This window comes from Lissotriton helveticus, chromosome 9 (assembly GCF_964261635.1).
Source record: "Lissotriton helveticus chromosome 9, aLisHel1.1, whole genome shotgun sequence".
Taxonomy (NCBI): domain Eukaryota; kingdom Metazoa; phylum Chordata; class Amphibia; order Caudata; family Salamandridae; genus Lissotriton; species Lissotriton helveticus.
The window spans coordinates 1,077,650,256-1,077,677,240 of NC_136070.1; the positions used below are offsets into that span (position 1 = coordinate 1,077,650,256).

At 46.3% G+C, this 26,985-nt stretch overlaps 1 protein-coding gene across 2 annotated transcripts in view; it reads left to right on the top strand.

Annotated features, from left to right (window-relative positions):
• DNAH1 (dynein axonemal heavy chain 1) overlaps window positions 1-26,985 on the top strand; it is a 1,443,760-nt gene that overhangs the window by 712,864 nt on the left and 703,911 nt on the right. For both annotated transcript variants that reach the window (XM_078661462.1, XM_078661463.1), the window contains exons 40-42: window positions 19,074-19,193; window positions 20,236-20,394; window positions 23,742-23,849. In XM_078661462.1, the coding sequence (XP_078517588.1) occupies window positions 19,074-19,193; window positions 20,236-20,394; window positions 23,742-23,849 (387 nt within the window). The remainder of the gene's footprint in view (window positions 1-19,073; window positions 19,194-20,235; window positions 20,395-23,741; window positions 23,850-26,985) is intronic.

Consider the following 26,985-nt stretch of genomic DNA (forward strand, 5'->3'; position numbering starts at 1 on the left):
ATGCATTACATTACATTCTTTAGACCCGGATTTAATTGCATGGGTATAAGAGGGGAACTCTGAGGCAACCTTAGTATAGATCTGATAAACATGTTTTTAGTTTTCTCAAGCCCCCCTGTTTGGTCCATGCCCCAGATTTCTGCTTTATATAGAGCTGCACCTAGTAGTAAATTTCTAGGGCTGGTGATATCGGTCTGTAATTATTTAGTTTTTCACTACTGTTGACCCTGCATATTTTCGTGTCAGCTGGCTCTTGGCTATTTGTGGCATCCACGAAAGAGTGTTGGCAATTACTATACCGAGGTAATTAAAATCTTTGACTTGTTCCAAATAAGCTGATCTTATCTTAACCTTCCCTGTCAAAGTCTTATGTGGACGAAGTCATGAATTTTGTTTTGGATACGTTCATTTCCAAAAATTAAAAATTGAAAGAATCCCTATCTAAACACTTCTATGGATCATGTGTGTGTTCAGCAATATTACGGTATAGCAGCATTAATTATTATACCACATTCTTCTAGGGCCAGTTGCAAGAGAATTACAGTATTAAGTTAGTACATATAAAGCAGGAAGACAAAAGGATAACATGTAACATATTACAATTACATTTTTATTCATCATGTATTTTGTGTGTGACATCTTTGTAGTTTTCTTTGGTTTTAATAATACTTTTGTGTCATATTTGCATGAAATCGTTTTTATTTGTGTGTTGTACAAGATCTTTTTGTCTTATTTTCTTTTTAAAAACATGATGAATAAAAATGTAATTGTAATATGTTACATGTTATCCTTTTGTCTTCCTGCTTTATATGAACTTACTTAATACTGTAATTCTCTTGCAACTGGCCCTAGAAGAAGTGTGGTATAATAATGAATGCTGCCATACCGTAATATTGCTGAACACACACATGATCCATAAAAATGTTTAGATAGAGATTCTTTTATTTTTTTGTCACGATTACCCTGTGCCTTGTCCAGTTATAAAGGGTTCCTCCTCTACTTTTTTACTGATTACGTTAATTTCCAAGTCATATTTTTCTCAGTAGGATGAGAACCAATTAATTAAATTCTGCAGGCCCATAATTAGCGGTTAGTAGTGTACCGGCTGCAAAAAGCTGAGCCGGTATCTTTTGATCTACTAATATTGGGGGATCACCATTTCAGTCATATAGTGTTTCAATCAGCCCAGTCATCTATAGGGTGAACAGAGTGGAGCTAATGTGTATCCTTGTCGAGCACCCCTATCAACATTAATACAGTCAGTTAGCTCACGTTTCCTACCCCATCTGACTTGGGCATAGTTTTCACTATATAATCTTACTATGATGTGCAGTAAATTGGTCGGTATTCCCATCTCTTTGAGTGCTGTCCAAAGTTTCTCCCTAGGTATCAGATCAAGCTCTGCGCGAAGATCCACAAAAACTAGGTATATATGTTTCTTATTTAAGACCACAAATTTCCAAAGTATCAAAATAAAACAGAACTCCTGGTCAACACACAGAGTAGCTCTGTTTATCTTATTAGAAGGAGATGAATAGTACCCTACTTTAGTGGATCAGGTTGTGGTCTCCAAGACCAACAACACGGCTGCCAGATCTTACTTTATCAATAAGTATGGAACATAGTGGCTGTCCCTAACTAACCTTGCTTTCGAGATCAGCTGTTGGTGGAAACATATTTGATTGCCATCCAAACAATATATAATAGGATCTTCCCACCATTTCAAGATTTTCTACTCCCTCCCCCCAGCATTTTTGCACTAATTTATAAGTTGTTTGATATCCTAAAGGGGTGCTCCAATGCTCTCTTTTCTTGCTCCCATCCTACTTCTGGTGGAGGAAACATGGAGTAAGTAAGTGCCTTACTATCTCCCTGTCTTCTATAGCTATTACTTGCCATACCTCCCTTCCTTTGATATTCAGATTATTAGCTTGAGTTAGCAGGGTGATAATGCCATCCTCCTGGCATCCTTGTCTTCTGCCCTCCACTCTTTCGGGAGATAGTAGAAGCTCTGGAATGGATCTTGTCCTTGATCTTGAGCTCTCTGCAAAATCCTCTTTAACTTCTGGTGTTGGCTGTTAGACTGTAGGTTGGGAGGAATGGGCTACTAGGAGTTGGGCTGCAGACAATCCTTATAGATGCTGGGTTTTGTTTTTAGCTTGCTGTTAGAAATTGGGTTCCTGGTTGACTGGAGTGTGAATCCTGGTCAAGCAGTAACTACACTTCTAATCAGGGTACGGCACCAGCAATCCCAAGGTTAACCTATGCTCACCCTCTGGTAGCTTGGCACAGAGCGGTCAGGCTTAACTTGAAGGCAATGTGTAAAGTATTAAGGCAACACTTCAAACAGTAAAGGCATTGAAAACATCACACAAAAAGATCTCACACCAGTTTAGAAATATAGAAAATATTTTAATAAATACAAGACCAAAACATCAAAAATCCAATCAGTAGAACTGGATATATTGATTAAAAAAAATAAATTATATAAACTAGCACTTAGAAGCAATAATCGCTTACTTGGGATATCTGGTCGCACCAGACCAGGTCGAAGCCAAATGTTCAGGCTGACCACAATGAATCATGGGCCGGCTACAGGGACCCAGGGAGGTCCACTGAACAAAAGTACTGTATTCCTTGTTATGTCGACGTTGAGTTTGCATGGTGCAGACAAGTTGATGCACTGGTGTCAATCCTCGCAACGGCGGCAATGCGCTGGTCCTACCTAGCGTAGCATTGGTGAAGCATCAGCTCTGATGAGCAGGGTGCTGCGATGTGAAGGTTCGGCGTCATCGTCAAGGCTGCCGTCAACGGAAATGGGAAGACCCTGCAATGGGAGGAGTGCCACGCAATGGTGGTTCCGAAGGCGATGCAACAGTCTGATCCATGCAGCAGTGACGATGCGTCAGTGTCAATCCAAGCGGCAGTGGCGATGCGCCGGTTCTGATCCACGAAACACGGACTATGCACCGGTTCTGATCTGCGCAGCAGCGGTGAATCATCAGTTTCACAGAGGATGCGTTATTTCCGCTGCAGCAAGCATCTTAGGCCCACTTCAAAGGGTCCTGGACTGGGGTTGCACCCCTTGGCAGAGCAGACTCACAGATGGCAGAGTCCAGGTGCAGAAACAAGGTGGTTGGAAGTATTGTATGTCCCTGAGACTTCAGATAAGGAGGACAGTCAACCAGCCTTTGGAGACACTTTAAGTTCTTGGTTCAAGTGATGCAGGTTTAGTCTTTCTCACCCAGGCAAGAGGGCAGCAGACCAGCACAGCAAAGCAGGAGTACAGCAAAGTAGCTGTCCCACAGAATGGTAGTCTTTTCGGCAGTAAACGTAGACAACACAACAAACCGGGGGTCTAGAGACCACAAAAGTGTGGCTGGCTAGTCGCACTCTCTCTAAGGTAGAGTGTTACCTGTTCACTTACAGAAAAAGCCATGAAACTAAGGTCCTCAAGAAACGACAAAAAAGAGACATTACATGTGATATGTGGTAGGAATCAGCTTTTCATGATGTCTGAATAACCATTAACTCTTCATGGTGATCAGTATTATCATTTGGTCAAACGGCTCAAAAGGCCAGTGTATCTCTTGATCATAGAGTACACCATACCAATAGGTACTCAGCCGAATACCGCCCACATTCACTCTGAACAATCCAACGGGCAACTAACCAATGATAAGATAGAAGCAGTGCAAAACACAAAAGTAAGTGAAGTGGTGAGTTAAAATAGGGTGGCGTGCCCTGACACCGGAAAACTTTATTAAACACAGACACACCCCCTAGCTAAAAACAGAACAGTGTAAGACGCAGTCTGAAAAAATAACTGCCTAAAAGAGCCGACATGTTTCAGCCAATCGGGCTATAAATCCCTAGGCTTTCTTCAGGGCTTCTGCTCTACTAAATTGCTACTGCATATATAAGTGATCAAATAGTGAAAAATGTAAATAAACACAAAATTATTTGTTATTCAAAAATGTAATAACATTCGTAAGTTGAAAAGAATATACAACCAGTAGAAAACTGATCCTCCGCGTCAAGGTATGCAGATGGCATCTATGATAAATCAAATAAACATAAACTAAGCTTTTTAGTCGCTTCCTGTTTTCCTTCAAAACTATTTTTTTGTGGTAAAACTATAAAATGCTCACCCAGCTTGACTGGGCACTGGACCTCACCTCTCCTGGACCGTGCTCAGGATATGGAGGCCCCGCTCTGCAGAAAGCAAAAATGGAAGGAGGGCTACAGGATATAATAACAAGGAGCTGCTGTACTATTCAGTCCCTACAAGTAACAACCATTTTGCCCACCTAAACAATAACTCTTGCGATCCAGAGGGCAGTGCATTATAAATAGCCCCTGATACATCATCAATCACCACAGGTATAATACACTTCTCAGTTATATAAATATTACAAGGAAAAGGACTTCATTTGTGTCCACATGTCCTCTAATTAGTCTAATAACAATGGATAAACCAATGTAAGGTAGTGTGTGCTAACTCTCATTGGTTTGTCTAAATCAGTCATGCACCCAACAAGCTCTCATAGTTGGTAACAACGACAAAGAACAGGAATCATTCCTCAAATCCGATTATAAACTGGTATTAAGATAATGGTAAAGTCGCCCAATGCGCAAATCAGAGCCCAGACTAAGCTATAGCCTACCTGTCCGTCGGTGCCTAGGTACTTCTCTGAGTTTAGGGGGAGGCACCGACGAGACCAAGAGGCTGCCTTAAATACATTCGATGGACAAGAGGCTATTTGCATACCATGCCTCGTCACAATCTGAAAATCGCATGGCAACTGTATATTTTAGAACAAATGGATACTCACTCGTAGGTGGCGCTCATGTTGTCTCTGGTATTCAATACACCGAAGGAATCGTATGTTCCCCGTTGTGAAGATAGTGAACCAGCATAGCGGCAATGTGCGCGACTACAAAGTGACGTCATAGACATGGCGTCTGTAGTTCGTGCACTCGACCCAACCAACGCATATGACTACAAAATGACGTCATAGCAATGGCGTCTGTAGTTTATTGTAATTGTTCTATGAAAAAAAAACAGTTTCCAGAATATCTCGCAGCGGAGCGTAAAGGTACTGGTAAACAAAAATATAAAGATATCCAAATATATATATGCTTAACCAAACCAACAAAGAGCTTCATTGAACTAACAAAGAGCTTCATTGTTCTCCATTGTAACAGCCGCAATGACACATGGGAACGAAGTGCGCGACTACTAGGTGACGTCATGCAAGTAGCGTCTTTAGTTCATACGCTCAGAAACTTTACACTGAGACAATCAAGGCGTATGACAACAAAATTGCGTCATACCAATGGCGTATGTAGTCCTCTAAAGTCATACTCAACCAGTCTTTTCAGCAGCACAGTAGCCCTTCTTACTAGCAGAGTATCCATAGGTCCAGAAGTGTACTGAATTGGTGGTGTCAGAGGTGCAGTACTTCTACCCAGTTGTGTCTTTGAAGTGGAGGAGACTTCAGAAACATGCCTCTGAAGTGCACCAAGGTCATCCCTTTCTGCCCTGGCTCCAGACTCACTACATGGGGTTATGCAGCCCTTTGTGTGGGGACAGGACACAGTGAGGCTGGGTCCAGCTCCTCCCTCCCATCCTGCCTGGAAAGCCCATCAGGTCACACATAAGCTCCCATTGTGTGTGACTGTCTAGGGAGAATACACAAAGCCCAACTGTCACCCAGCCTAGACATATGATCAGAGACGGGCAGCTGGTACCAAATGACAAAATGGCTAAAGCAAGAAAATGGCAACTTTCTAAAAGGGGCATTTTCAGAATTGCACTTCAAAATATGACTACACACCTAAGTTAGGATTTTAAATTGTGATTCCAGAGACATCAAAGTTAAAAAGAGTATCTCTCTTCACAATTGGGAATTACACTTATAAACTGTAACAACGTAATCCCAATGTTATCGCAGGGGAGAGATAGGCCTTGCAGTAGTGAAACACACATTTTAACGTTTTTCAGTAACAGGACACTTAAAACTTAAAAGTATATGTCCTACTTTTTATATATACTGCACCCTGCCCTTGGGCTGTCCAGGGTGTACCCTCGGGGTGACTTATATGTATTGAACAGGAAGATTTGAGCTTGGCAAGGGGTTTAACTTGCCAAGTCGACATGGCAGTTTAAACTGCAAGCACATGGATTAGGTGTGGCTGGATGCACAATCGCAGGCAGGATGGGGGCGGAGCTGGGCACACCCCCACTTGCAAATCAATAGGCTTTGCCCTGTCTTCACACAAAGGACTTCACACTAGCCGATTATGCATGCATCCAGGCTGGAACTAGAGCAGGGAGGCAGTAAATTCCAAACACTGTTCAAACTTCTCACTCGAAGAAGGCACCAGGTATAAAAAATAGGACCCTCAAACCCATTCTTCAGTTTACTTTCTGGACCTGCGAAAGGACTCTCAGAGGACTGCTTGCTGTTGTGTCCTGCTATGTATTTCAGAAGGCTGCTTTTCTGCACCTGGAAGGCCTTCTCTGCTGCCTCAGAGGCGTTCCCTTCTGCTTTAGCCCTTAACCCAAGACTACCAGAGTGACTTCAACAGCTAGTTGGCTGGCCTCCTGATCAGAGTCTCGGGGAAAGAAAAGGCTCCAACCATCTTAAAGCCACACCTGGGCGCAACCTGAGTGAATCCTGGCCTTACAAGTGGTGTCTCTACTTGGAGGTAGTGTTCAAGAGGCCCAAATAGACAAAATTCAAAGCTTGGGACTTAGAACATTTTTGGCTGACAAGTGCTCTGAGAACCGAGAGAAGACCGGGATCTACCTGGTTGTCGATCCACCCAAGGTGCATCGCCGGTCGGTCTGACTTTGCTGCAATTCTCGCTACATTCTTCTCCGTAGCAGGAAATCCTGTTTAGCTTTCCTTCGCAGAAGGGGTATCCAGCCTTGTGGAACCCACGTTGGCTACTGCTTGCAGCTTTGTCCCGCTGGAGGTTTTCGGCTTCTAAAAAAGAGACTAAGTCAAACGTAGAAATTAACACCGCCATTTCATCCAGCTGGCGCCAGATGGCAACACCTCCTTCTCGGACACTGCTTGCAGCCTTGTCCTGCTGAACTTTACCTGCTCAGACATTTTCCCACAAAATTTGTTATAAGTGCTAACCGTTTCCAATCCATTTCTTGTATCCGACCCATGCTCCATTGTTGTCAGCCATATTTTTTCGCTTTTGACCTGGTGTCACGCAGCTAGGTGTTTGCAGTTGGCCTTTGATCTTTTAGGCACTAGTTTTTGCCTACAATTTTAAAAATTCATAACTCTGTTTCAACTGATTGGATTTTTGTTGTTTTGGCGTCAAAAGATGTATTAAAATGTCATCTACTGTTCTAAATTGGTATTGGCCTGTCCTGTGTTGTGATGTCTCTTTGTTGCTGTTTATGTGCTGCACAAATGCTTTATACATTGCCTCTAAGTTAAGCCTGACTGCTTTTGTGCCAAGCTACCAGAAGGTTAAGCACAGTTTAGTTTAGTGACTTTAGTGGTTCACCCAGACAGGGATTTTGGTTGCTGCTTGAGCAGGGTTTCCAACCCACTCAACCAACAACTCAGGTTTTTACACTTACTTATTTCACTCTCTGCCTGTGACCCTTTGCCCCAGTACTGGAGTTCCTGGGACTTTAAATGCTCTTGGACAAATGAGTGTATGTGGAGGCAATACATCATTATTTATCCAGAAAGGGAGAATTAAAGTATTTAGAATTACCTGCAAGACAAGACACAATAAGTGCAATACAGTTGTAGCACGGCTTAGACTGATTGGTGGGAATGCCGATGAATAATCTGAGTTCTCTCTTACTGGATCTCACTTGTGTAGATGTCACAGAGAAGTAGTGGGTGTCATTGATAAGAAGAACAGTGCTGAAAATAAAAGAATCTACAGAGTTTGTACAGGCTTATCCAGTCTTAACTTGGATACTTCTGAAGTGAGTGTGCCTCAGGTGTCTGTGGGTTAATTAGTTAGGGTCTGGTCTGGCAGGGCACCTGTAATTAGAGAGATGGGCTCTACACAGTACCACAAGCGAGACTACCGAGCAGGAGGGAGCCTGAATAACCCTGCCGACACTGCCAAGAGTCATTTTTGCACCTGACCAACTGCGGGAGGCTTAACTTTGTGCCGCCACCACCAAGAGTCCTAACACGCCACCAACAGCGCCGCCGCCGCCCCGGGACTACCATTCCCGGCAGCCTTAGCGGCGCGGCGTGCTACAACGACGTGGGCTGCAGCGCCAGGAGGCGCGTATAGACGCCAGTATCTCTCCGCGTCGGGGGACGCGCGCGGGACGAGCCGGGCAAAGCCCGGGCAAAGGGCGGGCCGTCTGTGGCCGTCAGGGGCCAGAAGAGGCTGGGCTGGGCCACCCCCCTTGGCAGCTCGAGTGAGGAGCAACGATACACCGTAGCAAGGTAACATTTAGCCTAAGCATCGCAGCCGGCGACCATGTCTCTACTGAGCAAACAAAAGGGGGCTGCAGGCACCTTGGATGATTTTATTGTAAGGGCTGAGTCTGTACTCATCCATCAAATCCAAGCCACGGAGAGACGGCTATCTTTAGATCTTGCAGCGTCCCAATCTCGCCTGCCCACTGGGGTGACAAACAAGTTACTCCCTGCTTCTCAATTAGGAGCAAAACCTGTCCCATTAAGTCCGGACATACAGATAATAAATACCCCTTTGACTATGGCGCAGTCTGCTCAGGACCTACAAGTCCCAGCCAGTAATACCCGAGGCAAGACAATCAAACGGCAGGTATTGACTGCTTCAGTATCTGGCAGTAAAAACCCTAACCAAAGGGAACACAAAAGAAAATCACTAGACCTCGCTATGGATACTATGAGGAACAACAAAGGTGGGGCTGACACTGAACCACTCAATGTTAGATTAACTAACTCTATCTCCACCCAAACTGATTTTCTTCCCATCAGTGACTCCCAGACAAAAGATTTGGGCATTGAAATCCTGGATACCTTGATGGAGGGTTTTGAATCTAGGTTGGGCGATTTAATGGGGGTGCTTGCTATGAAACTTGATGGCCTGTGGAAAGAAATGCATAAAATTAATGATGTTGCAGCAGTTATAAAAAGGGTGGGAGAGGGTATAATTGCTCTGGAACCCACGCTGTCTGGCATATTAAACTGTCATAAGGCCCCTAACCCTCATAGAGCACCCAATGGTGGCCCATTTTGCAACTATTTACTGTGCCCCACCTCCATTTGACCCAACCCCTATTTTTGGTAATCCTACACCTATAGACATCGGCATTTCAGAAGTAATTGAAGCAATTAACCAAAGTTTAGGCAATAAAGCCCCCAGCCCGGATGGGCTGCCAATAGACTTAATTAAATGGAATCCGGCGTTTTGGGCCCCCTTACTTCTGAATATTTTTAACAATTTGACCCTGGCAACGATCCCAGGAACATGGGCCAGAAGTGTAATAGTTCCGATCTTTAAAAAAGGCGATAGATCACTGCCGTGTAAGTATCGACCTATCCCCCTAATAGACAACACCCTTAAAATTTTAGGTAGAGTTCTTTATAACAAAATCTTAGATTGGGCAGCGGAAACTAACATCTTGGACCCTTGTCGGCTGGGTTTCAGGAGTAAGGTGGGAACAAGGGACCAATGCCTTAACTTGAATTTAATTATTAGTAAATATGCTATCGCTAAGAAATCCCCGGTCTATATGGCCTTCATGGACTTGTCCACAGCTTTTGACCTAGTTAATAGGTCCAAGCTGTGGGCAATCCTTCTATCCAAGGGTCTGGACGAAACTCTGGTCAATTTCCTGGCTTATCTGCACAGTGATCTTAAGACCCAAGTAAGAATGGGGGTGGGAGGAGAGGTCTCAGGGTTTATTGATATTGGCAGGGGGGTCAGACAAGGTTGTGTTCTGGCCCCCCTGCTTTTTATTATATATATCAATGACCTGAATGCCTCCCTGAAATTGGCGACCCAAGACGTCCTATATATTAACATAGTACCCATTCCTGCGTTGCTCTACGCCGACGACGCAGTTTTAATAGGGCCCACATCAAATTCATTACGCCTCCTTGTCGAAGATTTTAATATTTTTATGAAAAATCTAGACTTACAAGTCAATTTAAAAAAATCTTTTTTAATGAGCAGTGGCCCAGGCAAATGGGCTATACGCCCGATTGCAATAGATGGCCATAAGATGACGGCGGTAAAAACCTTCGTATATTTGGGTTTGGCGTTTGCTGCGAACAGCTCCTGGAGTGAGCACTTAGCTCGAGCCAGGAGCAAGTTCTCAAAGGCCAATAACTCGATTTTAAGCATCCCTCGCCCTAAGACGATGGGTGCAGTATTAGCTGTCCAAAGGATTTATAAACATCAGTGTACCCCGGTAGCGACCTATGGCGCTGAGATAAGGGGGACGGCCAGCTGCTCTGGTATACAGCAGGAGGAGAATAGATTATGCAGAAAAATACTGAATGTCCCTATTTCAACCCCCCATTACATATCTCATAAAGAGCTCAATATTAATTGTATTACTGATTTTATCAGGGCTCGTCCAGCACTTATGTGGATTGCTGTATGGAAGAACGAAGCAGCCACCCTGACCCAGTCTATCATTAAGGATTGCTTAGGTTGTGCTAGGGGCCTAGATATCCCGTGGTTGGGTGGAGTGTTGAGCAGTTTGCGCAGTATAAATATGGAAAGCATTTTTTGGGACCCTTCACTTGCTGCTTTAGTCTCAAAAAAGGATATGCAGAATGCTCTGTACTCCTTATAGAAGACCGAGCGTGAGGCAGTAGAGGTCAGCAAAATTACTGTGCGTAACTATATGGCCATTGAACATTATAGGCACCCACTCCACATCTAGTTGTTACTACCGATGACTCGCTGGGAGACAAGTTTATTGTTCCGTTTAAGGGCTGGCACAATTCGTTTTGCACTCTCCTTCCCACTTGGTTATAGTTCTAATTCAAACTCAATCCCATGCTCGTGCGATGGGAGGAGTGAGCAATCTGTAAAGCATTTTATATTCTCCTGCAAATTTTATATCAAATATTTTAAACAGTTTTTATGCTGGTATTTTAATAAGAGAAGACCAATTAGCTTAGAGGCAGCATTTGATTCCATGTTAACTTTAGATGATGAGGGGGGGCGTGGCTGAACAGCCACGATGGCGGACGGTCTCTTCTAGAGCTCCGTGCCCGGCCGGGCCTGATCCGGACTACACAGACTGTCGAGGACCATCGGCTGGCTGAAAGTCGCGGTCCTGGGGCAGAAGAACACCCGGAGCACAATACGCTGAACAGCGGCGGAGCACACCGCTGAGAAACCCCCTCTGCGGGACGCGTGGCCGGCTGCGACACAGGGCCTGAGAAGCCGGGAGGTAGAGTGCCACGGAGATCCGGCGGTGGTCCACAGACCCTGAGGCCCGACTGGAGGGGTGGAGCCTGGACCGGAGAGCAGAGCCGGAGCCCCGGCGGAGGCTGAAGATTGCTGCCTACACCCTCGCGGAAGACATCGGACGGCCAAGGAACCAGCTACACACAGTGAGAAGCCCCCGAGGGATTAGGGGAGCCGCCATCTTGTCGGGACCTGCCGTGGGGGGACCCTGAGGTGTCGGCCCGGCCCTTGCGGTGCGGGGGCCCCCGGGGACCTGCTGCGGCCTCACCCCCTGAACACTGGGACGCTCCTCCCCCCCCCCTTTCTGGACCCCCTGCCGGACGGCTGACCATGCCCGTGGGCCGGAGGGCGAGCCGGGGGTCGGGCGGTGCTGGCGGCTGACTGTGGGTTAATACACGAGGGGGCCGAGGCGAGGGGCTACTCCTAGTCGAGATGCTGGCTGGTGGTTGGAGGAGGCCCTGCTAAAATACAACTTGCCACCTGGTTTACTCTTGAGGGGAATTGCACCCCGCTGTAGGACTCTCCCCGCCCGGAGGCCCGGTGCGAGCCCTCTGCATCAGACGTACAGGGAGCCGGATCCTTAAAGGCTGCACTGCTGAGTCCGAGTAGCTGGACTACCTTCAGGGCTGGCCAGTAAATAGGCCCAACCACACCATGGTCAGGAAGGGCCAGAGGAACCTGGAGGGCCCGCGGGAGCCGGCGGGACCCAGCCCGCAGACGGGCACCGGAGCGGGCGGAGGTGAACCTGGCCAGACCGACCAAACAGGACCGACCGCCCAACAGGCGGACAAACTGGACCTCATCCTCCAGGAGATCCGTGACTCCCGACAGGCATTGGAACACCAACTGGGGACCCTCACTACTAACCTCTCCCTCTTGAAGGCGGACCACCGCAAGTTGGCGGATAAGGTCAAAGACCAGGGGCTAGCATTAGCGGACCTTACGCCCACGGTGGCTGATCACGGCAAATCTATCCAGGACCTCCGAGGTCAAGTGACTACACTGATGGAACGGGTTGAGGATGCGGAAGGACGCAACCGGAGGAATAACATCAGGGTGATTGGCCTGCCGGCGAAATGCGAGGAACCACGGGCGGAGGAGTTCATGGAACGATGGTTTAAAGAACATGTGGCGACGGATGGCCTCTCCCCATATTTCTGTGTGGAACGAGCTCACAGGATCCCGACCGGGCAGCCCCGGCCGGGGCGCCCACCTCGCCCCCTCATTGTTCGTATCCTTAATTATCGGGATAGAGACACTCTGCTGAGGAAAGCCCGAGAAAAAGTCAACATCCACTTTGAGTATCAGAGGGTGTCACTCTATCCGGACTTCACGAATATGGTGCAAAAACAGAGGGCATCCTATATGGAACTGAAAAAGAAACTGCGGAGTGCGCAACTGCAATATGCTCTGCTCTTCCCGGCCCGCCTGAAAGTCATTCACAGGAGGAAAGCACACTTCTTCGAGAGCCCAACGGACGCTGAAGAATGGCTGGAGGTGATGGGACTGGACGGCAGCCAAGAGGCATCCCAAGAGGCGGAAGCAACAAAGATGGACAAGGACTCGGGAGGATGCTGCCGCTCCTCGTCAGGATCTGGGAAAAGGAACGCTGAACGGGGCCCATCGCGAAATCATCAACGGGACGAACGGCGGGAGGCCATCTCCCTGGCCGGCAACTTCAGGGAGGACCCGGCGAAAATAACTACGGACTCTGATGACACCACCGGACACTCAGACTCTGATAACAGTGTGCTGCTTTTTCCCACAATTACTCCTAGAACCGCGGATGACCTTATAGACAATTGACTTTCCGAGTGATATCCTGAGCCTACTCCTCCGCAGCAGTCAATGTAGAGTATCCTTTTCTGTTATGTTTCGATCCTGGATGTTGGGCCCCGGATGGAGTCCGGGGGATGCGGGGGGGGGGTGAGAGGACCGTGAAACAGATGTCGATTCCTCCCGAATGTATGCCCCACCCTTTGGGATGAACACAGTACTGGGTGCCTCGGGATGAGACTGGAAGCCGTATGTCACTGACTCAACACCTTTGTCTGTAATCACACTACATTTCCCTTCTAGCATGAAGTGCCTGGCCGGGCCACCGTTGAGCCAGTAGAGACTGGGAATGGTTACAAAATGGACACATGTGTGCTAGGCCGACCCCCCCAAGGCGTAGGCACAACTGTTTGGTTTTTTATAGTTTTAATGTTAAGGTTGGGCTCGGCTATGTACAATGGCTGCGCCGGGTTTGTTTATGAAATGTTGCTGCTCTCTACATGTGCTCTCTATTGGGTTCAGCTCCCCAGAGTCCTAGACACACAACTACCTCCGGAATTGCTTTTACCGCTCACTGATCATGGCTGAACAACCTGGTGTGTATAAGGTCACTACCTGGAATGTACGAGGGTTGGGGGCGGTACAGAAAAGACACAGGGTCCACTCTTACCTCCTTAGACAGCAGACACAAATCGCCTTTTTACAAGAGACACACCTCACGACCTCCGAAGCTCAGAAGCTAAGGAAGAAATGGAGAGGGACTATACACTCTACGTCCTAATCGGCATTCTCCAGGGGGGCCACTATCTGGGTACGCAACGGGACGCCATTTACTGCGATAGAGGAGAAGGTGGATGAGCAGGGCAGATATATCCTAGTTAAGGGGAGCCTGGATGGCCAACTGATTGTCCTGGGATGTATCTATGCCCCGAACTACGAACAGGAGCAGTTCCTACAAAAGGTCGGGAGGGCACTCTCCCCGTGGGCAGTTATCCCCTGGATACTAGGTGGGGACAGGAATGCAGTACTAGATTTGGCCCTTGACAGGTCACACCCACCCCTACAGGCTGCCGGCGCCACCAAACTTACTGACACTTTCAGGTCCTGGGTGGAGGGCTGGAGACTGCATGATATATGGCGGGAGAGACACCCCACACACAAAGAATACTCATTTTACTCCTCCGTACACGACCTGCACACACGGATCGACCGAATCCTATGCTCCCACACGATAGCCCCACTAATGCGCTCCCCGGAAAGACCTTCTCGGACCATAGACCCCTCAAATGCACTATCTCCTGGGGCAGGGTCCCGACTCCAGTTCATACATGGCGAGTCGACCCCCAACACCTGGAGGATGGCCCATTCAAAGCAGCTCTATCTGAGGCCCTTACACAATACTGGGAGGTCAACTGGGACACTGCCTCTTCCAATTTGGTGGCCTGGGACGCGATGAAAGTGGTAGTGCGAGGGGCGGCGATAGGGAAACTGGTGGGTGCTAGGCAAGAGATCCACTGGAAATTGTGTGAGGTGGAGGACAGGTTAGCGGAGCTAGAACGGGAGGCGGGGGTGGACCCAGGTAAAAAACAGGCCCTGCAGGAACAAAACATTGTACATGCGGAGATGCTAGAGACACTGCGCATCATTGATCACAAGGCCTACTTACACCGACAACATACGGAGGCGGACAGATCTGGGGCGCTGTTGGCCCGCCTGATCCGTGACAAACTGGACATCCCGGTGATTACCCAAATCAGAACTCGGGAGGGTGAATTAGTGGACACGCAATCTGACATAAACCGAGCATTCCACGACCACTTACAGGCCCTGTATGCCCGGACTGAGACTGAAGACTTTACACTCATGACTGATTTCATGCGAGACATCCCCTTTCCACAACTGTCAGCAGAGGTACAAAAATCGATGGAGGGCCCCATCACCCCACAGGAAATCCGCGCTGCGATCAAACACTTAAACAAGAATAAGACTCCGGGCATCGATGGACTCCCGGTCGAGTTCTACTCCACTTACGCCGACATACTAGTACCGGTTCTAGACCGAATTTATAAGGAGGCCTTCGAGAAAGGTCACCTGCCACACTCAACCATGCAGGCCATAGTACTATCTATTCCAAAGCCGGACAGAGACACTCTGGAATTGGCGAACTACAGACCTTTATCTATGCTGGCCACGGAATATAAAATTCTGAGCAAAGCTATTGCCCTACGTATCCAACCCCATCTGACCACACTTATACATTATGATCAGTGTGGTTTCCTCCCGGGGCGCAGCACTTCCCTCAACACTCAACGCCTCCACGCAATTATGACCGCGTCACCGCCCTCACCGAGGCGAGCGGGATGCATCGCATTAGACCTAAAACAAGCGTTTGACTCGCTATCTTGGTCCTTTATGTTTGAGGCCTTGGACCGATTTGGGTTTCCCGCTCCGCTGGTAAGGTGGATCCGACTGCTGTATACCAATCCCACGGCCAGAACTGGACGCTATGTGTCGGATGTGTACGCAGTTCATCGGGGCACCAGGCAGGGCTGCCCCCTGTCCCCATTGTTGTTCGTGTTGGCGTTAAAACCATTAGCCATCGCCCTTCGACAGCACGCGGAAGCGATGGGAATCCCGGTGGCGGGGACGTCGCATCTTCTATCCGTATACGCGGATGACATGCTACTGTACCTCCGCGACCTGACAGCCGACCACACGGTACTATATGACACCTTCCGCCGATTTGAGGCGATATTGGGACTGGCCATCAATCCGGACAAATCGGTGGGTTTCTATTTCAGTGAGGAACCTGGCCCGCCCTCCCTGCCGTTTGGCACCTACGAGATCCCGGTAGCCCAATCCAGCTTTAAATATCTGGGAATTCGGATATATAGGTCAACGGAGGACCAGCTGGATGGTAATATCGCTAGGGCCATAGCTGGTCTCCGAGGTAGTGTCGGATTTTGGACCTCACTTCCCCTATCGGTCATGGGCCGCGTAGCGATAGCGAAGATGGTCATGCTACCACGCCTGCTATACTATTTCGTGAACCTACCCCTGTGTATTCCACGCCGTACTTTCGACTCCCTTAAATCTTTACTGATTACCCTGATATGGGGGTCGGGCAGAAGACGGATTCGTTTGCGGAAATTACAACTAGGCACATCTCAAGGGGGTCTAAGCGCCCCTGATTTCCAAGGTTATTTTTACACAAGCCAACTCCAGTGGTTGTCTTACTGGCTGGCCGGGAGAAACCTCCACGAAATAGGTTGGACTAGGGGCCAGCTTGACCGGGGTGAATTACACGCTCTACTGCTTCCCGGGGGTAGGATTCCGCGGGGGTGCCACCCACTGCTCCGCACCGCCATCTTATGCTGGAAGAAGGCGCTGGCTTACACGTCCGCGGCCCTGCCGTACGCAGATAATATCCCATTGCTGGGTATCCCGACGCCGCAAGGACGCCTTACTAAATATGCTCTTAGAGACTGGACGGAGAACGGGATTGAGGAAGTAGGCAGTTTCTTCGGGGACGACCAATTGTTGGACTACCACACCTTCGTGAACGTAACGGAATCCTCAGACAGACAATATTTGCTGCATGCCACTGTCTCCCATTATATCAGGACAACATGGGCTCCACAACGCACTCACCCACAACAACATGAACTGGCGCATCTGGTACACTACATGGGGACTGGGGGCCACTTGGTGAGATGGCTATACACCGGGATTAGAACTCACGCTGCACTTTCCCTCGACACGTTGCGGGCGACTTGGTCAGAGGACACAGGGGAGGAGCTGACTGACACGACATGGAGACTGGCCCTAGAACACCCGAGGAGGGTCTCCAGAAATGTGAAATTTAAGTATATTCAGGCCATGATACTCCACAGGGCGTATCTCACCCCGGTGAGGATCCATAAGATGTTCCCCAGTGCTTCCCACCAGTGCCCACGCTGTAGGACGGACGAGGCGGACTTCCTCCATATGCTCTGGTCGTGCCCACGGCTGAGAGAGTACTGGACCGAGGTGTGCCAAACCCTCCGTGAGGTATCCCAGGTACAAGTAAAGGAGAGTGCACTGTACTGCCTGGTGGGAGCCCGGTCACGGCCTAAACCACTGAAAACCAAGTTAAGATTTCTGGACTTAGCCCTCCTATTAGCGATCAGGAACATCACGATGCGGTGGAAATCCCTGAGGGGGCCCAAGGTGGAGACTTGGTGAACGGACGTGGGGAAATGGGGTAGAATAGAATGTGTGGCCCTTAGAAAAGAAGAGGAAGGTGGGAAGCGGAAAATCCCGATGGCACTAGACTGGGAGGTCATGCTACTAGAGCTGGAGGGTATGGACCGACCCCTGTCCCAGGACACATGAGCGCGCGGAGGCCCCGAGAGGACACTGTAATCTGCACGGGGCATTGAGGCGGGAGGGAGGAGGTCGGAGAAATGTTACGTAATCCGAGTGCAGGACGGAAGAGTTGGGGAGCGGAGAAGGATCCACAGGAGAGAGCGAGCAACAGGGTTCGTAGGGTGGGGAGGGATAGTTGGGGAGCGAGTGGGAGGGTTTAGAATGCGTTGTGTGTAAAATAGAGACATTTACTACAGTATGCAAACCTAGAAGGAAACGATCTAGGGGACGGGGCTCTGCCCCTTATCTATGGAAGGGGAGAAAATTGAAAAACGTGATGTATTGCATATATGATGTAACACCTGTACATGATTGTGACGAATATACATTCACGAATAAAGAGTTTAAAAAAAAAAAAAAACTTTAGATGATGAGGACCTTATTTTTCGCACTTGCACTTTCTTAAAAACGGCAGTAAGGGCACGCAGATCCATGGTTGAAGACTGAGAGTAATGTAAATAGTTTTGTACTGTGATGATCCTAAATTTTGCACTAAGTCACTTATGATCTGTATAATGAGTGTATTTAGACTATTTGACCGGTTAAAATGTTAACATGTATGTAATGTATTCTTATATTGTGCTTTTATGGGTACTGTGGTACCCGAATAAAGATTGACTGACTGACTGACAGTACCACAAGCAACAGTTCCATACCTCATAAACACTTGGAACTGAACCACGGAAAATAACAAATTCCTCATTCACTAACCATAGGTGCAAAGCAATGGTTAGTGCAAACAATTTATCAGTCTATATACAGTTTACTGGGGCCATGGAGATACTCCTACTCTAGAGCTCTCTAAAACCTGGTAGTCTTGGCATGAAAGCATGCAGTGGGGCTATTGAAGAAGGAGATAGTGTCTTTGGATATTGAGAGAAGATTAGAGGACTTAAATCACACGTGGGCGACATCACACATGGGCGACTGCATGTCACCATCTCTACGTGGGAACCTGAGACTCTGTAAATGTGTGTGACCTGTGGGCCCCTATTAACCTTGCCTCCTATGCAGGGATGGTATAGAAATCAGCTCGGCACATTTCCCCCGATCTAACATAGGCCAAAGTTGAGGCTGCCTGCATAGCACTGTGATCCCTGACTTCTGGTGAACGGAATGAGCTGCTGTGCAAGATGCAGGTAGATAGAGCTGGTAAGAATGACTGGTGCTTGCCCTCAGAAGGTGAGAATACTAATATGGTACTGTGAGAAGCACTATTTTGATTTTTTTAAAGTGGCATGTTCCAGAATGTTCTCTAGTTATAAGGAAGACATCATAAAAATGTTTTTTAAATTAGATGTCAAGCATAAGAATACAACTGCTTCTCAAATGTAACATTTTCACTTTCCACAGCAGTTTGTTTCTCTTTTAAAGACAATGCAAAGTCTCCAGCTTCTTTTTCTTATTCTAGCATGTGACACTCCTAATTCTACTGTCTCTTAAGAACATTGTCTCTTCTTCTCTTGTAGGATTCAATCAACTTTGTTCGGCGATCAGTCAAGGAAGTCATAACTTCAACAGACAGTAATTTAGTTGTGAGCCTCCTCAAACTTCTGGACTGCTTTTTCCACCCATTTTCCCCTAAAGAGGTAACGTTTCAGCATATATTCGTTTTTTGAGAACACACTGTTTCAGACCTCTCCCCAAAGTAGTCCTTGGAGGTTTTGCTTTTTTTCATGCATTTGAAGGAAAGTGCAGACGATGAGATATTAGCCAGTCTGTAGCACTCGACGGATCTACAAAGTTCTTTTAGGAATGCAATCAGAACTTCATTTGTTTCTTATTAGCTCTTCTGAAGGTACATACCCCCAGATGCATCAAGAACCCATTTTGCTATTCCTTAACAGCGAAAAATAACGATTCGCTATTAAGGAATAGCAAAATGCAATGCATGAAGAAATCACTAACAAAATAGCGATTTCTTAAAATTCCTTAATTGCGACTCGCAAATTGCGACTCGCAATTAAGGAATACCTCCCCATTTATTCCTATGGGCCTAGAGGCCCATAGGAATGAATGGGAAGACATTCTCAATTTGCGAATCGCAATTAGCGAATTGCAAATTAATAATGCGATTTCAAGGGTGCAGGGGTGTCCAAAGGACACCCTGTTGCACCCCTGAAATTGATCTGTGCACATATGTTGCACACACACATGCCCTTAGGGCATGTTTGTGCGCAACATGAAACTTTGAAAAATGCACTTTAGTGCATTTTTCAAAGTTTTTGCAAATTATCATGAAGTTTAACTTTATGGTGATTTGCGAGCCTTATTAGTGAAATCGCTATTTTTTAAACTTTAATGCATTGCATTTAAGGAATCTCAGTTTGAGATTCCTTAAATGCAAGTAATCGCAATGTTGCGATTTCTTAATTAGCGATTTTTGCATTTGGGATGATGCATCCCAAATGCAAAAATACTGGTCGCAAAGGGGCAACCTGAGAATCTGCCCCTTTGCGAGCGGATTTGACCTTGATGCATCTATGCCATAATCTTTATGCATTTCCTCTTCCTTTATATACCTTGTAATCTACTTAGTTTTTACGCTCAACAAAATGTTTCTGTGAGCCATATGTGTAAAGCAAGCTTACTTTTACTGCTGAAACTTAGAATGTTTTTTGTATTTTGCAGGGAGAAAAGAAGATTCCCTTGGAGAAGCAGATGCGCATCCCAGAGCTCATTGAGTCCTGGTTCATATTCTCATTGGTATGGAGTGTTGGTGCTACAGGCGACGCCCAAAGCAGGGTTGCATTTAGCACTTGGCTGCGAGAAAAGATGAGTACTGAGAAGGTGAGCTGGGAAAAAGGTAGATCATAGAAAGGGTAAGGTAATTAGGACTATCAATGAGGAATAGGAGAGGACTTAAAAGGAGGAGAGGAAGTCAAGCTCATGGATAGACTTCTGATTGGGCCGATGCATATGTAGTTATGAAAATAGGTCATGTGTATCATACCCAATGATGTGCCTTGTTGCAATAAATAACATTGATTTTGTGAAATTTGATATGTAGCATGTAAGAGAAGATGCCATGAGTACATATATGCTCCTTCTGGTTATTAACTCAATTGTTTAAAAATTATCAATATATGAATACAAAATAAATGTTTTGGGATGAATAAAAAAATTCAGCTTAATATATATATGGGATTAAGTAACCCTACCATACATTATAAGGTTCTTGCAAGTCGCAAAGGAGTTATGTAACTATATAGAGGAAGAAGGGCAAAGGCTGAGTTCCTTTATAATGTCATGGAACTTCCAGGTGACTTACAATATCCTTATAATGTATGGCAGGGTGTACATTGTTTCCATGTGATACATTGGCACACCATAAGCCATCCCACAAACAATTTAAATCCTTGTTGTGCTACTCTTTCGTATGAAAGAGATGGGATGTTTGTAAACATAGAGTTAGAATCTCTAGTGCAAAATTAAACACACAATACAGCAGTCAGATATTTGTTGCGACAGTATAAGGGAATCAGCTTAATGTAAGTCGGATTTAAAACAAAACACGCTGTAGCTTAAAATGTGTCGAAATATGCTTAAGAGATTCTATATTTCCTATAATTACCTAATGCATGGACATAATTAAACATGTTACCGTTAATATATCCTTTCTACATGTCACTGTTCAGCCAGAAAAGCAGAACAGAAGAAGGAAAATCCATGTTTAGTTTTTGTTTTTTAAACTGCAGGCTTAATTATGCTCCATGACCTACCTTTTCCCTCTGCTGCTGGTAGTAGACATTGTGACAACAGAACTCCACTGTAATAAATTATTACAGTTGAGCAGCTACGTAATTCCTTCCTTACTGGTGACTAGGGGCCTAACAAGTTGCCTCTAATATGGATATTATTGAAGGACTTTTTTGCAGGGATTGCAGGCCCTTTTGTATTATATGGACCGATATATATAGCAAATTAAATTTGCTATTAATTAAATTGAGAATAAAGCAACATGTCTGAGTTGCATTGGCCTACTGGGCCTTGTGTATGTTGCAGGTATTGGGATTTTATGTATGCTCAGTCAATTAGCGCCAGTTTCTACATGTCCAGTAGCAGATATTGCCAGATTACGCTCACCCAGCAAAATGGTGCTGTCATTTTCTGTGTTGCCTATACCATGTATTGATATTTTATGATGAGAAAATAACAGGAGGGGGGAGGGAGAGGAAGAAGTGGATTCTGTCTCCCCTGGAAATATGTCTAAACAAAAAGGAATCCACTCTGGTGGTGTCGGTGATCCCTACAGTGGTGGGGAGCACCCAGTGTTGTTTTAAATACCCCTCACACACCAACAGGCCCCTTGGTGTCATGCTTCATCATCGGGGTCTTCGCAAACCTTTACGGGATGCGGCGTGCTACGACTCACGACTACGTAGGAGCACTAAAGGTGAGCTATGTGTTGGTGTGTGTGAAGTAATTAAGTGTGAGTGGTGAGGTGAAAAGTGATGGTTAAAAGATACCTGGCTCATAGGAGAAAATAACAAAAACTTTTTATTAAGCCCTTGGCTGGTATCATTAAAAAAGTGCAGGTGAGGTTGTTTGTTACTGGTTAGGGTACGTCAACCTCAAAAGTGCGTCAACATGTTTCGGAGTTAAGGAACTCCTTCTTCAGGACGAGGATATGCACAGTTATCCTCACCTTACTCACATGAAAATGTAGATGTCAAAGTGTGCTCTACAAAAAATAAAAGGTGAAATGTACCTAATCGTGTTACAATGAATAAAGTCTGTTGCGCCCAATTGGCGTTAATATACAGAACTTATGGATAAAGACTAAATAGCCTCATGAGCCAAAGCGTAGTATTGGGGGTTCTTTGTTCCTGCTCAATCTAGCAACGGTTACTGCAAAGCCAGGTAGGCTGTCTTCCCCTCAACGCGGCTCCGACGGTATGATTCATTGTACCACGATTAGGTACATTTCACCTTTTATTTTTTGCAGAGCACACTTTGACATCTACATTTTCATGTGAGTAAGGTGAGGATAACTGTGCATATCCTCGTCCTGAAGAAGGAGTTCCTTAACTCCGAAACATGTCGACGCACTTTTGAGGTTGACGTACCCTAACCAGTAACAAACAACCTCATCTGCACTTTTTTAATGATACCAGCCAAGGGCTTAATAAAAAGTTTTTGTTATTTTCTCCTATGAGCCAGGTATCTTTTAACCATCACTGTTCACCTCACCACTCACACTTAATTACTTCACACACACCAACACATAGTTCACCTTTAGTGCTCCTACGTAGTCGTGAGTCGTAGCACGCCGCATCCCGTAGAGGTTTGCGAAGGCCCCGATGATGAAGCATGACACCAAGGGGCCTGTTGGTGTGTGAGGGGTATTTAAAACAACACTGGGTGCTCCCCACCACTGTAGGGATCACCGACACCACCAGAGTGATATTTTATGATGCCACCTCACATATTCTCATATGCTCAATGACATATCATCAATTTTTTTATCCGCATTAACAAATATTGCCATTTTCCACATACTAAATAACAATACTGCACATTTCACAGGTGAAAAAACAGATTAAACCATTGTCATTTCTGCATACAAAGTAAGGAGTATTGACTGTTTGCTCTTTTCCAGTCTTATGTTGCCTAATTTCACGTGCCCAGCAACCATTATTGCCATGTGACTTGCACACTTTTATGACCATCAGATTACCCATATGACCACTGGGTGTAGTTGTGAGGTTGAATGTAGCGTCACAGCAAGCACTGCCTCTCTCACAGTCTCACATTAGTAAAGAGGCAGCAAGAATGCTTCTCTCTCTACTCACCCACCCTGTATACACCTTTCTCTGATTCATGTTTCTAGCACCTGAACTACTGGACACAAGAGGTGACCCTTATTTTGGGGGTGGAGTCCTGTCATTTGGGCCCACTGAAGTCTCCAGAGTTAACATCTCACAGAAATGTCTTTGTTGATTGTGTCCTACTCTCCGCAGATATCAGAAATCTTACTCTTGGCTACTGATGGTCACTTCTAAGTAAATTCTGATAATCCTTCTGTATTTGATAAGTGTGAGTTGCTCTGCCTTGGTACAGGTGGAGGTGATCTGATACTGAAACAATAGGATCCCTCATTTACAATGCTAACAGCAGTACTCCTTCTCCTTCAGATCAAGCTCCTCTTCCCAGCTGAAGGACTGGTGTATGATTACATGTTGGATGATGCAGGAATCAGCAGTACAGATGAAGAAGAAGAAGATGAGGAATACGAAGAGGAGGTGATGAAGAGTACATTCTAGGGCACTAGCAGAATAACTACAACAGTCTAATGACACATTTGTAAAGTTGTTGGAACGAGGAAGGACAGGATGTAACACGCCATAAGACCTAGACTGGAAGCAATGCATCAAGAGTTGCGGTTTCACAAGTTCTTGAGTGAAAGTTAGTGAAAATGTTCAAAGTGCACGAAAGTGTGGATTTAGGTTACCAGATATTCATGTTAAAGTATTGAAGCTATTGCATGAAGAGGACGAGGATGGGAAATGGTGGATAAGAGATACGGAGGTTCTAGAAACAGAGATGTAAATATTTAGAGAAAATGAGTAGAAAGGCCAACCCAATTCTGGAAACCTGAAAAATATAGCGGTGAGTAAAGAGACTGAAAAAGACATGAGTTGAATAAAGGATACGCTGGCCTTGATTACATTTATTGTGGCTTTCACCACACCTGGGGCCAGATGCACGACCCGCCAATTAGCGAGTCACACATTGCATGCTGTTTGCGATTCCCAATGGGGTCGCAAATTGCATGCCTCATGCATATTAATGAGACCGTCGCAATTTTTGACCCCATTTGGAATGGCTGCCAATCTCAGGGATGGTGGCCAGCTGGGGTCAGCAGACCTCCGTGTCTGGGACTGCTTTAAAATAAAGCATTTTTTAATAAATGCAGCACAAGAAAAACGGTATGCATTTAAAAAATAAAAATAAAACTTTTCAGTTTCATTTTTTAAGGGCAAGCAGTGGTCCCTGGGACCATATTTGCTCATGCATTCACAAAGAAGAAAGGGGTCCCCTTGGGACCCCTTCCCGTTTGCGAGTGCTTTACCACCCTTCTGAGAAGGGTTGTAAACTGCGAATGTTTTGCGGTTGCAAAACATTCTTAAATAGCTTAAGGAGTCGATATTTGGAAGGGACACCCTTGGAACGCCCCTTCCTAACAGAGAGCCGCTAATCCTATTTTGTGGGTCGCAAATTGATTTACGATTCGCAAAATAGGATTAGTACACGGCCCACTGTTTTTTTGTGGGCGTAAACGGGTTGCGCCACAAAAAACCTTTGTACATCTGGCACCTAATAAATAATGATACCGCTTCTTGGTGTACTTACTTCATATAGTAAGTTCCTCTTACTCTGAGTTTTACAAGCCAGAATAAGGCCTAACCTGTAGACTACGGGCCATTGACAAGTTTGGTGGTCCACCTGTAGAACGGCCACCGATGCGTTCCAGGAGGACCGCCAAGACAGTGGTGAAACCGCCCGCTGGATTCCGAGTTGAATCCAGGGTGGGCCTTGCCACCGCTGCGGGATCCTGTAACCCAGCACAGTCGTCAGTCCTGTTGCAGTCCGAACCTCACACTCTGAATACGGTGGGCAGACCTGAAGAGATGGCGGTGGTCGGACAGCCACCGAGAGTACAGCAGTCCCTGGGCCTCTGTACTCATAATAACCCCTTTTGTCTTTATGGCACTAATTTCCTCAGGTTTTAACTTTTTTCCATCCATTTGCCCCCTATTCATTTTGCAGGTTATTTCTAGTGAAATTTTCCAGGGGGAAATGCAGGGTTGCAATAATTACTGCTTAACACTGAAATCTGATCGGTGATCCGACTTTTGTTTCCATGCAGATTGGAATTACACTCACTATTTGTAATAGATGGCTTGCCCAAAAATTATTTTCTCTATTAAGAATGTAATTCATGCAGGACAATGCATTTATGCCTGCAGGACCCTTACAGGCTTTGACGTTCGGCACGCATGCATAACCTTTTTGACAATACAAATCCAGTCATGGATGATCAAGTAAGCCTAGCCTCTTGCTGCACTTCCTCCAGTTCACTCACATGACATTATTTAGTGTGCAAGTGCTCCATTTAGAGTACCTTGAAGGAGTCCTGCATTGTTTCATCAATAACTCACTGAACAAAAGTAGCTCATTTGTGCACTGTTAGAATTTGAAGTTGGCAGAGGCATGTCCCAGGTCCAACTAGGGACCACAATCCTAGTCAGGGTAAACTAGATATACACTTAAAGATAGCCTGTGCTCACACTAGAGTCAAATAGTGCCTAGGGGTTATTTGAGGTCGCGCTGGACCTGGGTAAATCCAAAGTTCAGGCTGACGCAATGGAGGGCAGGATGGCTACAGGACTCATGCAGGTCCCGCTGAAGAAGTACCATTGATGGAGCAAGCGTCAACGTTGAAGACTCAATGCGAGGAGTCGTAGAGGCTCTGTGTCTATCCTATGGATCGAGGTGAAGCATTAGCGCCGATCCGCACTGTTGATGCAGTCGACGAACCCCTGTACAATGCTGGCGTTGCGTCGGCGTTGAGCCATGCAGTCCGTATAGGTGATGTCATCGATCGGCTCCTGCTTTGAAGAGCAAACCCTTGGTTCCGATCAGCACAAAGTCGTCACTGTGTTGATTTTGATGGTTCTGGCCAGCAGAAATCACCTTTTTAAGGGCCCAGGACTGGATTGACACCACTTGTCAAGCAGGACTCACAGATGACATAGTCCCGGTGCTGTTGCAGAGTAGAAGGAAGTCTTTGATGGCCCTGAGACTTCAGAACAGGGAAGAAGCCAGTTAGCCCTTTGAGTCCAGATGGGTTCAAGTGAGATGTGTCCAGTCCTTTTCCTCAGCAGGGCAGAGATAAGTAGGCAGCAGGGCAGCGCAGAAAAGCAGTTCTTCCAGAGCATCAGCCAAGCAGAGCAGTAATACTTGTAGCACAGCAGTCTTTACTCCTGACAGAGTTCTTCACAGGTCCAGTAGTGTACTGTCTTGGTAGGGCTAGAGCTCTAGTACGTATACCCTATTGTGCCTTTAAATGTGGGGGTGACATCAAAGCAGGCCCATCCCTGGGTGCTATTCCCATCAACACTGCCTGTGGCATGGCTCATCCCTCTAGTTGGCCTTACAGCCCTAAAGGCAAGGTGCACCATACCACAGGTGAGGGCATAGCTGCACGATCAATATGCCCCTACAGTGCCTGTGCCATTCACAGACATTGTACGTGCAGTAGAGCCATTTTGAGTACAGGGACTGGGCGTTTGGTATTATGAACACCATAGCTCCTTGATGGCTTTGCAGATAACTGGAAAGTTTGCTACCATAATTCTCAGCATATTAAACCCA